General features: G+C 38.5%; 4 protein-coding genes across 6 annotated transcripts; 2 read left to right on the top strand and 2 right to left on the bottom strand.

Moving 5' to 3' along the window:
• Positions 1-3,659: 3,659 nt before the first annotated feature.
• LOC119071533 (TNF receptor-associated factor 6) lies at positions 3,660-16,442 on the top strand. Of its 2 annotated transcripts, XM_037176417.1 has the most exons (7): positions 3,660-3,673; positions 5,254-5,263; positions 13,202-13,297; positions 14,402-14,526; positions 14,606-14,903; positions 14,976-15,425; positions 15,934-16,442. In XM_037176417.1, the coding sequence occupies exons 3-7, from the start codon at positions 13,235-13,237 to the stop codon at positions 16,159-16,161; spliced, it is 1,164 nt and encodes a 387-aa protein (XP_037032312.1). In that variant the 5' UTR covers positions 3,660-3,673; positions 5,254-5,263; positions 13,202-13,234; the 3' UTR covers positions 16,162-16,442. The 2 variants fall into 2 exon arrangements, with proteins under 2 accessions (XP_037032312.1, XP_037032311.1); XM_037176416.1 differs by lacking the exons at positions 3,660-3,673; positions 5,254-5,263 and having other exon boundaries at positions 13,070-13,297.
• On the top strand, positions 8,743-11,346 carry LOC119071532. The gene is made up of 4 exons (XM_037176415.1): positions 8,743-8,901; positions 8,987-10,398; positions 10,456-10,684; positions 10,755-11,346. The coding sequence occupies exons 1-4, from the start codon at positions 8,876-8,878 to the stop codon at positions 11,293-11,295; spliced, it is 2,208 nt and encodes a 735-aa protein (XP_037032310.1). The 5' UTR covers positions 8,743-8,875; the 3' UTR covers positions 11,296-11,346.
• Positions 11,315-12,924, bottom strand: LOC119071534 (polyprenol reductase). Its single transcript, XM_037176419.1, has 3 exons — positions 12,147-12,924; positions 11,749-12,075; positions 11,315-11,687 (listed from the first exon to the last, which is right to left on the bottom strand). Exons 1-3 carry the CDS (start codon positions 12,472-12,474, stop codon positions 11,431-11,433), a joined length of 912 nt encoding a protein of 303 aa, XP_037032314.1. The 5' UTR covers positions 12,475-12,924; the 3' UTR covers positions 11,315-11,430.
• Positions 16,443-16,459: 17 nt separating the features above from the next.
• On the bottom strand, positions 16,460-16,992 carry LOC119071535 (U6 snRNA-associated Sm-like protein LSm8). Of its 2 annotated transcripts, none has more exons than XM_037176420.1 (2): positions 16,851-16,992; positions 16,460-16,784 (listed from the first exon to the last, which is right to left on the bottom strand). In XM_037176420.1, exon 2 carries the CDS (start codon positions 16,780-16,782, stop codon positions 16,492-16,494), a length of 291 nt encoding a protein of 96 aa, XP_037032315.1. In that variant the 5' UTR covers positions 16,783-16,784; positions 16,851-16,992; the 3' UTR covers positions 16,460-16,491. The 2 variants fall into 2 exon arrangements, with proteins under 2 accessions (XP_037032315.1, XP_037032316.1); XM_037176421.1 differs by having other exon boundaries at positions 16,460-16,802; positions 16,851-16,958.
• Positions 16,993-17,134: the final 142 nt, after the last annotated feature.

Here is a 17,134-nt window from a genome sequence, read left to right as displayed (position 1 = left end):
ATTAGTTCTGTTAAGGCTCAGCCGGAAATCCACTCAGCTGGTCAATCTGATCATTTTATGGAAGAATTTTTTTTTTTCAAACTGATTTTGCGCTGCCGCCAGATCGATTTTTGAAAATTTCGTCGTTTTCGGTCCACGTCACATATATCGATTTTTTACGGTGGGTAGCTTAGAAAACGCTTAAAATTGAAGGTTTCGCATTGTCAGAACCTGGGAATACATTTTAAGCTAAAAAATTATTGATTTGAGGTTATTCGACTTTCGCCAACAATATTCCATGTACCAAAAACACAACTTTTTGTCAGATAAATATCAAATTTAGGTGTCCCAAATCAAATCAGATGTTGTATTTGACTCACCGCGGTCCATTTAGCATATTTAAAGTTTAATTTACATTTTTGCACATTTTCATCAAATTTTGTGGCGAGATTAAAGTCTCAAAATCACCATCGGGGAACTTTGACGATCAGTCATGAACTCAAAAAATATTTTTTAGACTTGATCTTTTTTATAAAATAATCTGTGAAGCCTGGAGATTAGATTAAAGTTGAGCCCACCGTAAAAAATCGATATATGTGATGTGGACCGAAAACGACGAAATTTTCAAAAATCGATCTGGCGGCAGCACAAAATCAAAGTTTGAAATTTTTTTTTCTTCCATAAAATGATCAGATGGACCAGCTGAGTGGATTTCCGGCTGAGCCTTAAAAGAACTAACACATTTTGTAAAAACCGCTACACCCTAATTAACATCACCTTTAAGAGCGATATCGCAAAAAAATGAGCACGTTGGAAGACAAATGTTTTTTTTTTTTAATGGAATGACTTATGGCTCATTTTATTTGCCTTTCAATTCTAAAAGACACGTATGTTTCACCTTTACTTTAAATTGCTTATTTTCGGACTTATACTCCGGCAAAACGGAGGTTGCAAAATGGTTTTTTCGATGTAACTGAAGCAAGAGGCAATGAATTAAGTTGTTATTAGGTTAGAAAGTGGGGCATTAATAGACACAAATTTTGGTTATGGTCACCGGTTAGTTCCGATTGATCTTAGGAAGTTATATTCGAAAATAAGGTCGATTTTCAATCGAAATTGGGGGCTTGCGAAACTTACCCATGACAAAAAAAGTGGACAATCACATCCTATGAAAATAAAACCCGATGACTGTTCTATTGCAAAATTCATTTAATGTGAACCTAACATGCTAGTCGTAACATACATTGTCTAAGCTTTCCGTTGATACCTCATTTGCAGTGCTGGTGATTGCCGACATAACAGAGTTTTATGTTAGTACAACCGCTACTCGTAAAACTCGCCAGCAATCACCAGCACAGCAAATGAGGTATCAATGGAAAGCTTAGAAAATGTATGTTACGACTAGCATCTTAGGTTCACATTAAGCGTCATCAGTACCAGCCCAGACCTGTCTAAAGTTCACACAGATTTTGAAAATTTTTCTTGCAAATTTTTGCAAACATTTATCAAAATCAAACTAGGCATGACCCGATAGTACTTAAGCTCAACTTTCCAACGAGCCCATTCTCACGCGGAAGAATCATTTATAACGGCCAAAAAATTCGGATAAAAAACACTATTTTTCCAACTTCGAAGATCTTCCACCAGCAACCAGCTGTGGCTCGAGACTGTGTGAGGTCTGTTTTGAGGTCTACTGGCAAAGACCTTTCAAACCATGTATACATCCATCCTAGACGAAATGGGTCCGGTTTTGATAGGTGGATTTTCAAAAGAATCCATCTTTGCGATCAAACAATGGAACCTCCTTCCAATTTCCATTGTTAAAAACTAAATCAAGATAGAGCTAAACAGCGTAAGTGCGATTACAGCTTAAGCAGAAAACCTTCTCGCGATACAAATGAGTTTTAAAGAATTTTGGTAAGAAACTGAATCGCAAAATCAATGTAAGAAATAAAAATAAAGAAACAAAGAAATAGGAAAATTGTAAGGCGACATAGCGTCACAGTGGGATCCGATCAATTTCTGCAAAATCGAGTAAAGTCTCTGCTTGAGCTGTAGATTAGATGACGTCGTAGAGAAAAGTTATAGCTCGGATAAGGTCATTCTTTAAGAAAAACGCGAAAGAACGAAATTAGTCGAGCCATTACTTTTACGTTTGTATGCAGCCGATCGTTGACACCTTCAGGAGATGGCTCCTCTCACGGCAGAGTAAAATAAACCAGGCAGGAGCGTTTCATTTTCGAAACGTCAAATAAGGGACCTAATACACTGGATGAAAATGAACTCAAATGAACAGTGACATAAATTGAAAAATTTTATTCGCAAAAAATACCTGCGGAAATTTTTTTTTGTCAAATTTTTCAGTGTGAACGGACTTGCGTCACGGTTCTTCACTAACGTAGGGCCATGATACAGCCAAGGACAGTCAAAAAAGTGTATTTTTATGATTTTCGTGTTTATCGATTTCAGCTGTTTTAACAATACAAATTACAATGGCAAAACAGCTGAAATCGATGAAACACGCAAGGGCCCTCTCAATAGAACAAACTGACAAATTAAAATGAAAAATCATATGTTTAAATGTGTGTGTGACAGCTTCGTGTGCAGACAGTATAGGGACTCTTAATGTCAAAAGTAATGCTTAGTTTCCTCTTACCAAAAAAAGTACTCCGTGTGAGAGACAAAATTGAATTTTTTCAATTTTTCTTTGTTTATTTGACAGCTTGCTCTCTCACGGAGTACTTTTTTTAAGTGGAATGGGCACTTAAATGTTACCAAAACTTGCAACAACATGTTCATAGTGGAATGTCTGTTTTTTTTGTTTATCAATTATTTCGTTCAAATGTTTTAAATAAATGTTGATAATAGTTTCAATCAATTAAAATATCAATTAAATTTGATAATAAATACTTTTTCAGTGTCAAATCATATTTTTGTAGAACATTTTAAGTGAAAATAAAATTTGATTGAAAAACACTCAAACACTCAAAATGTCAAGTAAACGGATGAACCGTTTTCTAAACGGAGAGCTCTCCGTTTAACTGCGCTAGCGGCCTAAGGGACTCATAACGTCAAAAGAATAATATCAAATTTATGGTCCCAAAAATGTCCGCGAAATTTTGAATATTATTACTTCAAACGAAATGCAAATTAAAAAATATATTTTTTTTCGTTATAAGTGGTGTTTGTGAATGAAAGTTAGTTGAATTAGTTTATATGTGGTCTGTTTCATATTTCTTAAATTCACCAGTTTGCTTTCTGGCTTTATTTTGCAAATGATACAAATATCTGCAAGAATAAATTGCAAAAACATTTTTAAATTCGTTATAACTATTTCAATATCAAATTGTAATTTTACCAAAAGTTTACAATTTTTTGTAAAAGGATGTTTCCTTGAAGTTCAATAAATGTGAAAAGGAGTCTTGTTTTGGTTTTCTGTGTACGGAAATTCTGTTCTTGCAATTTGCGTCCCTGGACAAATGTGGACAAATTCGGTTTTGTCGGATCAGGATTTCTAAAGGCATTTTCAATTCAAAAAAGAAATTGAAAACTTCATTTACTCTTTTAATTGTAACTCATACACGTGTTATGAACGAATAATGAATGACAACATGAATAAATATATGTATGAATGGAACAAGACAATTATTGTAATAAAAAAAAGGAAGAAGTAGAGTTGACGTTTTTGGATTTAGTGGTGTGTGTAATATGATTTTTCAATGAATTTCGGGTCATAATTCCTCTAGGTAGTCTACCTCTATGGAAACACGTATAGAACAAAAATGCACTTTTTTGACTGTCCCAGGCTGTAGGGCTACTAGATTATTCAGGTCCTGAGTCAAATCAGCGCTCCTGCCTGGTTAACTTTACTCTGTCGTGCTCCTCTAATTAATATATATTTCTTTGCTGAAGACATTTAAGCTCTACAACGTCATCCACATCCCAATCTTAAGCTGATTTAAAAATAAAAATCGCTCGGCTCCCCACTCTGCGATAGTGTGCTCGGTTTGTTTCTTTTGTAAAGATATTTGAAGTACTTTTGTTATAATTCTTAAGCTTACGTCTCACGAAAGCCGCAAAATCTTACACCAATCAAGCCAGTGTTGTCAATGTATGTGGGATCAACGTTCAATACTTAGTCTTCATCAATTTAAACGGAGTCGCAGAGTTTATTTCACAATGGTCCTTCCTAAATTCTGAAAGAACCAACTCACGAAGGTGGATTGAAGCAAAATTCGAGCGGTTCAGTCGCCACTAGAATATATTTGACTTTCAATAGGTTTGTTCCAAATAACTGTGAACCCAAACTTTGACAACACGAACGACGACGATTTCATCCTCATCTCACATAACCTAAACGTCGACAAATTTCTTTGTAAATTTTTCGTTAAAATTTCCGTCAACCTGAAAGTTGAGGTTAAGTTGGCTTCTGTGGGTGAAATTTGACATTTCGAAATGACCTTGGAACAAACCTATGATTTCGCTGGGTGATATGTCAAAATTTGTATAAAAACAGGAGAAAAATCAGTTAATTTAATTGATCTCGATGGGTGATGTGTGAAAAAAAATTCTACGCTCTTTTAACACTCATATAGAATGTTTAAGATTAGTGTATAGAACTGTTATGATCAGAGCGAGAAAACCGAAGACTAGTTAATATAACCTGCCTTGGGGTACTTGTCAAAGTATTTGCTTTACTTTCAAGATGTTACGTTACGAAGATCAGTTTACTGTAACTTGACTTGGGGTACTTGTCAAAATATTTCTTTCTCTTTCATCATAATCATGCCCGCACGTTAGTAAGCGGGCGTGACGCAAGTCCACTACCAAAAATGTTTTAACCAAAATTTTTTGAGGACGGCGGAGCATATTTACAGCAACTTTTTGACTTCTACCCCTTAACTCCAGCGACCCCCAAACTAGGATACCTTGAATCTAGGAATCCATACGAGTTCAACGAGCTATCACACGTTACTGCAGCTTCAAAATTGGCCGAGATATTGAACTTCGAAATATTGATTTTTGTATGAAAATAAGCAAAATTTCGTTTTTTCAGATAATTGAAATCGCCTACGTTAGTTAGTTAGTCAGTTACTTCGTTCCTATGGAAAAGTGGATCCAGCAACTCCCAAACGTTTCTATAGATTTTCCTGAAATTTCGGTTATAGGCTAATAATGGCCCAAAAATAAGAATGGAATGTTCAAAAGTTGGAAAAAACCCATATCTTGGGAGGTGGAGCTCCCCAAAGTCTCCATACAAATGCCATATAAAAGCCAATTTGTATGTGTGTTTTGTATATTTTGGCACATGAAATAGGGTGTGTCGATTTCAATTATTTTTTTTAGTCATTCCGGGTTCCGCCCTACCGCGATTCACCCTCGCACTAGCAATAATAATCAGCAAATTTTTTTTTTCTAAGTCAATATAAGCTTGCATCGTCACTTTTTCAAAAATTTTCGAGCTACACGAGATAGCTGGATTATGGGTCCGAACCAAAAAAAAATCTACAGATGCTTTTGCAAAGTTTTCACTCTGTACGGCATCTAGAGGGTCTACTAGAACATACAAAAATTAAAAAAAGTTAAAAAAATGTTTTACCGTCATTTTGGTATAGCATCAAGTTTCACCAAGGTGGAATTTTCAAGAATTTTGTAAGTGGAAAAGTCATCTCACCTGGGTGAATTTTTTTCAAGCTATTGTTGTAATAGCTCATTTTGTAGGTATTTCAATAGCGCATCCAGCAAACGTACAGTTTCGATAGGTAAATTTAAATATTTTTTGGTTTCACTGTTGGAAGGCCCAAAAATGGGGCATTTCTTTGGGTATTTTCGAAAACATAACAAATTGGCTTCTCTTAAAAAACGAAATCTTACTATTTTCAGCTTTTAAATGTGTTATTCATGAATAATATTTGAATTTCTGTCAAAATTTTTCATTTACTTGCTGTATTTAAAATGTTAATTGTCTCCATACTCAAAGAAATGCCCAATTTTTGGGCCTTCCAACAGCGAAACCAAAAAATATTTAAATTTATCTATCTAAACTGTATGTTTGCTGGATGCGCTATTGAAATACCTACAAAATGAGCTATCACAACAATAGCTTGAAAAAAAATCACCCAGAAGAGATGACTTTTCCACTTACAAAATTCTTGAAAATTCCACCTCAGTGAAACTTGATGCTATACCAAAATGACATTTTTTTAACTTTTTTTAATTTTTGTATGTTCTAGTAGACCCTCTAGATGCCGTACAGAGTGAAAACTTTGCAAAAGCATCTGTAGATTTTTTTTGGTTCGGACCCATAATCCAGCTATCTCGTGTAGCTCGAAAATTTTTGAAAAAGTTACGGTGCAAGCTTATATTGACTTAGAAAAAAAAAAAAATTTGCTGATTATTATTGCTAGTGCGAGGGTGAATCGCGGTAGGGCGGAACCCGGAATGACTAAAAAAAATAATTGAAATCGACACACCCTAACATGAAATGGATGGCCATGTGTGTTGTTTTGGGATGTGTTTCTTGTAGAAAATTGTGTGGATCCACTAGGTTGGTTCCTAAAATCGTCGTATGGTTGGGCAGCTGGAAAAATTTAGTCACTTTCAGTTTTGACACTTATCTCGGGAACTGTGGCAGATGGAAGGTTGGTTTCTTCGGCAAAGTCTCAGAGTTTTGGGAGTAGAATAAGGCAGTATTGGAAAAGTGTTTCAATTTTATGTTTTTGGACTTTTTTCGAAATGTATGGCAGATGGAGAATTGGTGTCTTCGGCAAAGTCTCTAGAGTTTTGGGAGTAGAATACGGGCGAAATGACCAAAACTGGAAAAGTGTTTCAATTTTATGTTTTTGGACTTTTTTCGAAATGTATGGCAGCAGATGGAGAATTGGTGTCTTCGGCAAAGTCTCAGAGTTTTGGGAGTAGAATACGAGCGAAATGACCAAAAGTGTTTCAATTTTAAGGTCGGTGTCTTCGACAAAGTCTCAGTGTTTTAGAATCAGAAAACAGTGGCAAATATGAAAATTATCTTGTAGTTGGATTTTCCTGTTTCAAATGTGGTTTTGGTATTATCTTTTGTGTTACGGGACATATAAAATTGCTTTCTTCGTCTCTAAAAAAAAAATTTTGGATATGTTCACGGTGAGCTTGAAAAAAATTTTATTCGACCTCTCGTGGACATGAAATGTTTTTAGTGGTTTTTGTAGAGGGCGGCACCACGAGTAAGGATAACATAACAAGAAAATATTTCGATGGGAAAATTTTCAATTAGATCGATTTTTCGTTTTTCTGTGCGCTGCAGGAAGCTTCGAAAACTGTTTGGACCCTACTGGTGACTTGTTTGATCACAAAAATATAGTTACTGTTTAGCCTGAGGTCTAAGCTTTACAGCGATACCAATCATGACATTCATGACTACCAAAAAACATCTTTTATGAAGGAAAGTCATTCTGCTATGTCGATGTGAATTTTAAAGGCTGTATCATACGTGGTTTACTTTTATTTTCTCTTATAAATTATTTTTAGTTATTTTACATAATTTAAGGGGTTAATAAAAGGTCGAAAGAAGATTTTTAACTCGAAATAGGTTTCTTTGTAAATTGCACCCATGAGTAAACTGCATTATCTCGAGTCAAAAATTAACAAACCTTTCTTTTGTTTCGTTCGTAGTTTCTCCAATAGTCATTCTAAGCTAATTCTGCAACATTTTAGTTGTTTCCACTAAAAAATGAGACATTATACGAAGAAATTTGGGTGGTCGTTCAGGTGTACCAACAAAGATTTTGTCAGAATGAAATCCAAGCTCATCCTTTGACCTTTTATTAACCCCTTAAATTATGTTAATTAACTAAAAATACTTTTTAAGAGAAAATATAAGTAATCCACGTATGATACAGCCTTTAAAATTCACATCGACATAGTAGAATGACTTTCCTTCATAAAAGATGTTTCTTGGTAGTCATGAATGTCATGATTGGTATCGCTGTAAAGCCTAGACCTCAGGCTAAACAGTAACTATATTTTTGTGATCATACAAGTCACCAGTAGGTTTCAAACAATTTTCGAAGCTTCCTGCAGGGCACAGAAAAACGAAAAATCGATCTAATTAAAAATTTTCCCATCGAAATATTTTCTTGTTATGTTATTCTTACTCGTGCTGCCGCCCTCTACAAAAACCACTAAAAACATTTCATGTCCACGAGAGGTCAAATAAAAAAAATTTCAAGCTCACCGTGTGTTATAACTGGCGCTTTATCCTTAAAACTTACAAAAGTACTGATATCAGTCAAAAACCCTTAAAGGGTAAATGTGACGCAAGTCCTTTATCTTACTTTCAAAATAACTGATATCGCTGAGGGTGACGCATTGTGCGCCGTACGCAAAAAATTGACCCAAAAAATTTGTGAAAGAAAGTTTTACAAAAAGAAATTTGCGTCACATTTTTTGCGTACGGCGCACAATGCGTCACCCTTAGCGATGTCAGTTATTTTGAAAGTAAGATAAAGGACTTGCGTCACATTTACCCTTTAAGGGTTTTTGACTGATACTCTATTACAACTGGTCTCGGGGTGACACGTTAAAATGAGAGAAATCACATACAAATTAAAGCTGGGCTTACTCTCGATATTTGACAGCTGAATCCGAGACAAGTTAAATTTAACTGGGTTTTGCCATCTTTAAACATTCTGTGACATTATTTTCAGCTCTGACGTCGTGTTTTTTTAAATAGTTCCCGCTAACTCTCGCCCGTATGGCTACAATCATATTCCAGTGTCATGTGTGTCATTAATACGTTCGTAAACAACATCTTTTCACTGTTTTGAAAATCTTGTGCTAATTTTGTTTGATTAGTTTAACATAATATGCTACAGCTGCTAGTGCACCACTTTGCTATCGAAGACCGATGGACGAATTTAAAAATTTAAATTGGTAAGGACGACTGTCAATGCAAATAATTCCGATATTCTAACCTCAAACTCGTTTCGTTTCTACTTTCCTCGCTATCCTAATCAAGGCTATGGAAAGGAAGCGGATCAGCAGCATCAAGTCTGTACAAGAAACAAATCTCGGACGATGAAAAGGACATATTCTTTTGCCATCTCAACGAAATCGACCACATTCACCTACTGGACAACTATGGATTGGGAAATGATTTGCCCACCGAAAATAAGTTCATCCGAACCGATCCTCGTACCGGCCAAGAAGTAACGAAAGAGTTGTACTACCACGGTAATCCTTCGAAAACGGTTCTGTTTGCCCAATTTCCCGAACGATCGTCGATGAATTCGCAACAGCACCAATCGTGTTTGAATGCAATTGCAAAGCTGAGAGGCGATCCGAGTGGTGTATCGATGAGCGATCGCAATGATATTCGAGTCTATGGGCAGTTAACGATCGAGCGGAACAGGGAGAAAGCGAAATTTTACGAATTCGTGAAAAGTGAATTCTACAAACGGAACATCAAGAACTGCTACGATCTGCAGACCGAACTGAATAAGTTTATAACGAAACGATGGCAGGATGCGGTCCAGAGCGCATCGACAGCGAACAACACTTGCTATCAGTTACAATCGGCTATTCCTATCAGTCGAGCGGATAGTGATGGTGATGCGACGGTCGAACACGAAAAAACAATCAAGCAAACGGGTGTCGTATTGATGGTGAACCCCAATAAGTACCGAAATCTCGTACGGTTGAGCTGTCCGTTTTTGAACCATTTTTTTTCGAACATTACGGAGATCACATTGGATCCACTAGACGACTCATTCATACAAAGTGAATCAATTGACGTTGTCATCAGTCTAAAGACTCTCGCAGCAATATTGAGTTCTGCCAGAATTCTATCGACAGATTGGAATGTTACGTTCACCGTCAAAACGTACGAAGACAAGAACGTCGTCATCTTTGATGACCTGTTGCCGGCACTGTCATTGGGTTGTTTGGAGAAGAACCGGCTCGCTTTCATGCACGCCGTTAAGGCGAACATTGTTGTTCCGAAGAAGAACGAGGTGTTTTCATTCGAAACCAATCAGTTCGTCGAACGAGTCGATAGGACATTCGATCCAAATTTCATACGCCAGCCACAACCGCTGGAAGAGTCCGTATCCAATTATAAAATCTGGGAATACGAAGAATATTTGCAGAAGTTCGGCGCATCGGTTCCATCAAGCGAGAGTCTCACTTTGGACACAAATCGCACACGCCGTTTGTGGAAGGTGAAACGCAACAACGTCGACTGTTGTCGCTTGGTGGTCGACAGCAGCCAGGATTATTGCGAAAAACAGAAGGACGGCACTGTAAAGCACGTCAATTTGTCACCGAAGCTAGAATATCAGTGCGAATTCGGAGCCGAACAAATGACTCTGGCGGAATTGATAGCAGAATGGTGTGCATTACGGTTCGGTCCCGATACGATAACTCATCGAGGTACAATTTCGAATTGGAAGTTCGTTTTCTTGCTGTACTGACCTTCCTCAATTTCAGTTCGTATTAATGCCAGCACAGGAGGTGTTACCGACATGAAAGTGATAACAATTAGTGACGTTGAATATGACCTGCAACGACTGTATCGAGTCAAAAGTGAAACGCTACTGGTACCGCTATTGAACTGCATTGAAAAAATCAAACAATTTCCCGCCAATGAATATTTGCTCAGTCATCTGGGGAAACATAACGCTCAAGCGATGGTCTATGTTAAGTCTATCGGGACAAGGTGGGTACTCGGAGCGGGGTGTGATCATCATTCTGACAATTTTTGCTAAAATCTTTGATTTCGTTGACAGCTCCGGCAACACAATCCGAATAGCTGATCTCTACAAATCACGTGAATCAGACTCTTCCACCCACCTAGAGACGATAGAATGGAATCCAATTGACGACACAATATGCACGGCTATTCATTCGGCGGTGATGCCATGTGCATTTAATCATTGGGTCAACGGTAAAAAGCGAGGCGTAGCTGCTCCGTCCAATGATCGATTGCTGATGGTGGAGAAAGCTCTGCGAAAGGACCGGGAAAAGGAGGAAAAGGAACAAACCAAACAGAATTTGATCAAGAAAAGGCAAGGAGAGAAGAAGAATCGCAAAGCGAATCACAAACGGAAGCTTCTACAGGCAAAACGACCGAAATTCGAGGGCGAATCACTCGATCCGAATGTGTTGTTCGACGAGCAAGGGAACATAAATATCTTAGATCTGGTCAGCAGTGGTTATGCCGGGGAAAATCATCAGTCGGGCGAACAGAATAGTTTATCGGAATCGGTGTGCCTTGAGACGTATTGCAGAGATGCGGGCACTGTTCCTGACGATTCCATTGAAGGCTAATTGACCGGACACACTGTGATATTGACGACAATAAATTTTGTTTATTTTAGCATTCGAAACCGTTTGCTTTCACACAAAAGACAAAAAACTCTTCAACGAGAGACGCGGTGGGTGTGGGCGTGTTCGAATCTCGTTCTACAAAAAGTTCGGGAAAATTGCCTTTCGACTTTTCGGGTAGTCGGGAAACGTTTCCACGTACCATTTGTGTGTCAGCCACGCATTTTCGATTTGATTCGAAATGACCCAGCACAAGACGAACAGCCACGACGAATTGTTGTGCAAAATGATGTACAGAGCGACGTAGATGACGACTTCGAAGAACATGTGAGGTGACGAGACTGACTCGAAATAGCCTCCCGTTGGTAGCAAGTGCTTTTGTGTGATGACTGTGCCTGTGAACGATGTTTGGTATGAGTAAATTTCAATCAGTCTTGACCGACCGATCGGCCGTACCTGCATTATTTTTCCTCAAACTCGCCAATATCAAATTGGATATGAACTGGTTGTACCAAGCGTACAGAAACACTCCAATGGCTATGTTATGTCGTAGCGTAATATCGTCCCATCGAATCAGTTCCGCTTGAGATCCACGAACAAATCCTTGCGCCTGCGAAATTATAGCCAGAAGGGCACCGAAGTAGTGAAAGTATCCGACGATGTAGTGCGATAGATTGATTTTGCTCGTACTCGAAAAGACCTGCACGAAATGGGTCTCGTAGAATCGTCGAACGCATTGTAGCATCAGCAAAACGATTGCGATGAAAGTGGATGCGGCGTTTGCTACAGGAGGAAAGGTAAATCGAAAAAATTGAATTTGTTACGTTGGCCAGAGATGCGTGCATTGAACCTACTTTTCACCTGCCGATTTCTGCCACATATGACATCCAGACCGGTTACGACAAATTCCGGAATCGCATATCCACCCACGTACGTCCATGTCACCAAATACGTTATCAGGATCGACCAGATCAACGCAAACACATAGAAGTGCTTGAAATACGATTTGGGTATTTCGGTCAGTTGGGCAATTTTGTTGGGCACCCCTTTGTACGAGTGTTTGCCGTAGCGAAAGGTTTGCGTTATGAATGTCGGCAGATACGGTTCGATGAAATTTATCAACACTCCCAGTATCACAATCACGACAATGAAATTGATAAAAATTAGATCGATGAAATTCATTGTGGACACAGTCAACAACAGATTAATGAATGCAGCGACACTACACGAAATTATACAAAATGCCACGACTGATTGTACGGTACTTTCTATGACCCACTTATCAACTGGGAAATATTTTCAATTTTGTGCTTTAGTTCGTCGGGTGGATGATTGTACACTTTTGCATTACGTTTATCAGTGGCACATTATCCGACGGTCTGATAAAAACTTGGAACAATATCATTCAGGAGTCGTATACAACACTGTACGGAGAGGACACATGATATTTGTTTATGTTTACGTTTTCATTTTCGGAAGAGTGGGATAGCAAGGGTATGGAGGGAGGGCTATGTTGACGTTTCAATACTGCTCCCTCTACATGTGGAATTATGACGAAAATGAAATTGTTGCGGGAATACGAAATTAAACGAAATACAGGGACACATCTACCCATCATCCGTATAAAAGAATCGTAGCCTGAAATGGCACGACCGGGATAAAATGAATTGAATTTACTCTCCGATTCAAACGGAGAAATTTAATTTAAAAAAATTAAATCGTTCACTTCACTTAAAGTACCAACAACCAGGCGGCTCTGCCTGTACATCTCTCTCTCCTCTTCACATTCCAATGTCATGATCGAATCAATAATATTTTTTGTACCCAAAGTCTGAAGTGTTTTCTAATCTTATACATTCCAATTTACACTTTTTGAACGAACCGAAGCATTTGTGATGCGTTTTTGGATTTACACCGTCGCATAGACTGATCTAAGTATTAAATGGCCACATCAATAGGCAGACGAGCCTCAGCACAAGAAGCTACTATTCAGGTAGAAACAAAGGTAAAAGAGTGCATCCAGAGTGCTTCTGGTCGTGCATATAGTTTCATGCACAACTTTCGCAGACGATTGATAAAAAGAGGTATGCTCTTTGTGGGTGGTTCCTATTGGAACCGGTTTCTATGCCTCAACTGAATTCTTTCAATTTGAGAAAGAAGTTGTCGTCTGTGTCAATTTCAACTCAATCGTCTTTTGATTTAAGTTACACGTTCAAAGTGTTTACAACTACTATGACTACTACTCACCTATTTAAAAACAATTGGCTGGTAAAGAGCAATGATGTGAACAAACTAAGGATACTATCGGGTCAATTTGAATACAGTGACACCCTCAATATACTGTAGAACTTACGATTGCATCAGTAGAATTCCTCCAGTGAATTTTTCAAAATTATCTTCTTCATCTCAACTCATCAATTATAAGCGAATAACTAAATAATAGTCCCATAACACAGTTATTGTACACAATCGGTGGCTTAGTGCGTTGGATAGGTGTCAGTGCCGTGAGTACATACGAAACACACATCCGTTGGTCTCAATGATGCTCGTGGTTCCGCTGGAGCCACTTCACAACTTTGTTGTTTGTAAAGTAATGCGAATGAGGCAGTTGTTGGTGCTGCGAGTATTTAGGGTACCGTGAGATCTTCATTACCTATCGTTAGAACAATATCGAAGGAAGGCAAAAGTTACTCATACATGTCTACCTTCCATATTGTACTAAAAATATGTAGTGAAGAACGATTGAGTGGTTATTTGAACTAACGACACCCTAGATATCCGCTGCACCATAGAATGCCTGTTGCCATAACTTTTTAATAAATTTTGTGAAGCGGCTGCAATAGAAGCACAGACGTAACTGAGACCGACAGATGCGCGTTTAGTATTTAGAGCGCCGAAACCTATCCAACGAACCATTTGTGCACATTCCAAAAGTTTAAAGTTTGTAATCATCCAGTGAAGGTTTGCATTACCCTTAGCTGTTAATACACATTGGGTGAAGAATACTCGGTCAATCACAATTTTATCCTAACCGGTCATTTTCGTCACGGTGAATCACGTTTGAATTGGAAGAAAAAGATTAACCAAATGAAAATTGTATCCGTTTCAGTCCGATGAACCATCTCAACTGGAATCCCGTTTTGAATGTCCCATATGTATCTACTGGTTGAACGAACCAGTTTTAACTTCTTGTGGTCATCGATTCTGTAAAAAGTGTATCACTTCATGGATAAAGTAAGTGAATCCCATCCAACGCCACTTGAGTTAATCGTAAACGAATTCCTCTCATTTAAACCTGTCATTTCTTTCGCAGAAACAAAACCAACTGCTGCCCCATCGACAATAAACCGTTGACCGAAAACGATCTGTTTCCCGACAATTTTACGAGACGGGAAATTCAAAATATGCGAAAGTCATGCCCGAACTCTTCATTTGGATGCCAAATAAGCATTTCTCCGCTTGCGATGGACACACACATTTTGGAATGTTCGTTTCGCGAACGAATTCCTGCGATCGAATGTACATTCCGACAGTGCGGATGCACATTTAAGGCAAACGCACAAAGTGAAATCGATGCGCATGTGCAGGAGGAAATGGCGTCTCATTTGAATGTAAGTCAATCATTCTGACTCTGATGCAAAAAAGGATTTCCTTATGCAACGCACTTCTCATTTGTTCGACAGCTTTTAATGGCATCCTTTAAGCAAAACATTTCATTCGAATTCAAATCAATCGAAGAGAACAAACTCTGGGACGCACCAAACAAAAATACCAACGGAACCGAAGATCTGCTCAAAGCTCTCTACGAACGAATCGTTGTGCTGGAACAGCAGAATCGCGAAAAGGATGCCAAAATCGATAAGTTAACGCTGGACATGTCAAAGGCCTGTCTTTCCAGCGACATTCTGGCGCGTTATAGTAACGGAGTCCTGGTCTGGCAAATAACACAATTTCACAGCAAAATCAAATCGATGCGAGCCGATCCGAATAAAATGTACTACAGCAATGAGGTGTTCACGTCGCCTCACGGATATCGGTTCTGTGCGCGGATAAAAATATCACCGGAAATGAAGGATCACATCGGCCTACATATACACCTCATGCGATCGGATAACGATTTTCATTTGGATTGGGTAAGTTACTTGTTCACGCATGTGGCGGCGAAGATGGGACTTTATGGCAATAATATCCGTTGGACAAGGTCTCGATACGTATCCATTGGTCCAAGTGACGTCTGTGATTCCACTGCAGCCGATTCACAAAAATATAAAATGTAATGAGAACGGGACAGTTGTAGGTGTCTAGGGTATCGGGAGGTCAGATAACCACTTTATAAGTCTTCATAGGTATAGTTAGGACAACATCGAAGGCATCAATGATTGTCCCGTTTCTATTACTTTTTTTTGTGAAACGGCTGCAGTAGAACCACAGACGTCATTGGGACCAACGGATGCGTGTCTTGAACTAACAGCATCGAGACATTGATCAACAAACAATGCGACCATTTGTGCACAAAGCCTTTGTTGCCCAGAGTGTTAGCCAAATCCAATTTCGATTTCTGAAGCACTATCTCTGTCACCACAAGTTTTCCACTTTTACAATGACCTAAAACTTTGCTTCACTTTTCCGAAAATCAAACAGCCATTCCGCGGACGGATACGAATCAGCACGATCCATCGAAATCTGAACGAAACCAGACACGAGACAATAATGTCCAAACCGGATATCCTGGCATTCCATCGTCCCACACAAGAAATCAGTCCCCGTGGATTCGGATTCGTTGACTATGCGAACATAAGCGAACTGATCAACAAGGGCTTCATCATCATGGACACATTGAGTCTCAAAATCGAGTTGAATATTGTTTGAGGTGTAAAATGACGGAAAATGACCGCAGTTGTGATTTTGCATTAGTTTTGGTAGAAATGTGATGTAATTTTTGTCGGTGTGTGTATAACGCTCTAGTTGAATAATATCGTGATTTTGTAGAAGAACCACCCCACCCCTGATATGCCTGTTTTGTTTTACTTAAAATTGCATTAGCAGCGGACGTTTATAGATCCTTAGTTCTTAGCCCGTCCAAAAAAAAAAATTGTTACACAGCAGACGAGACGGCATAGTTTCCAATAAAAAAGAAAGTGCAAAACAAACGAAAAATGTTTTTTTGTTTCTCATTTTCCACTTTACTCACTCACTCTCTCAATGTACAACCGGTCCCAACGGTTCCCCTCTAATTGTATGAAAATCAAGTCTACTATCTAACACTTCATCAATTTGTCCGATGACGGCGATGTTGTCACCGCGGATGATATGCAAACCGAGAACGACTTGTTCGATGCCAGCCGTTGTGGAGAATACCCGTTCGTGTGATTCATCGAGAATTATGTTTATCGTTTGGTCGAAACCTTTCAGTGTGCCCACGAAATTCCGACCATCAGAGGTTATAATGGACACAGTATTGTTGACGTACGAATCAAGCGTCGAAGCCATACCTAGTATAAAGTTATCGTCTTTATTTATTTATGAAACGTCCAGTCGTCGAACACTAGTCGGCTCACCTGATGTACAAATAATTTAAGTTAAAATCACAAAATATTTTTGTGTTTTGGTAACGTTTAAGCGTCAGCGGTGGTGGTTAAAAATAAATTTTCAGGTTATGATTGTGCAATGTCAAAAATGTCACTTGCTTGCAGTAGACCAAATGTAGATGGCAGCACAAGAACACTTCATCTCATTATTTATTTTCGCACGAATCCAAACGCAATTATTTAACATGCAGCCCATTATAAAACATTTGTTCCCGACAACCGCGACCAGCGATAGGGTCCCCAATAGATCAAGT

The sequence above is a fragment of the Bradysia coprophila genome (assembly GCF_014529535.1).
Source record: "Bradysia coprophila strain Holo2 chromosome IV unlocalized genomic scaffold, BU_Bcop_v1 contig_5, whole genome shotgun sequence".
Taxonomy (NCBI): domain Eukaryota; kingdom Metazoa; phylum Arthropoda; class Insecta; order Diptera; family Sciaridae; genus Bradysia; species Bradysia coprophila.
This window is presented reverse-complemented; position numbering and strand designations above follow the sequence as displayed.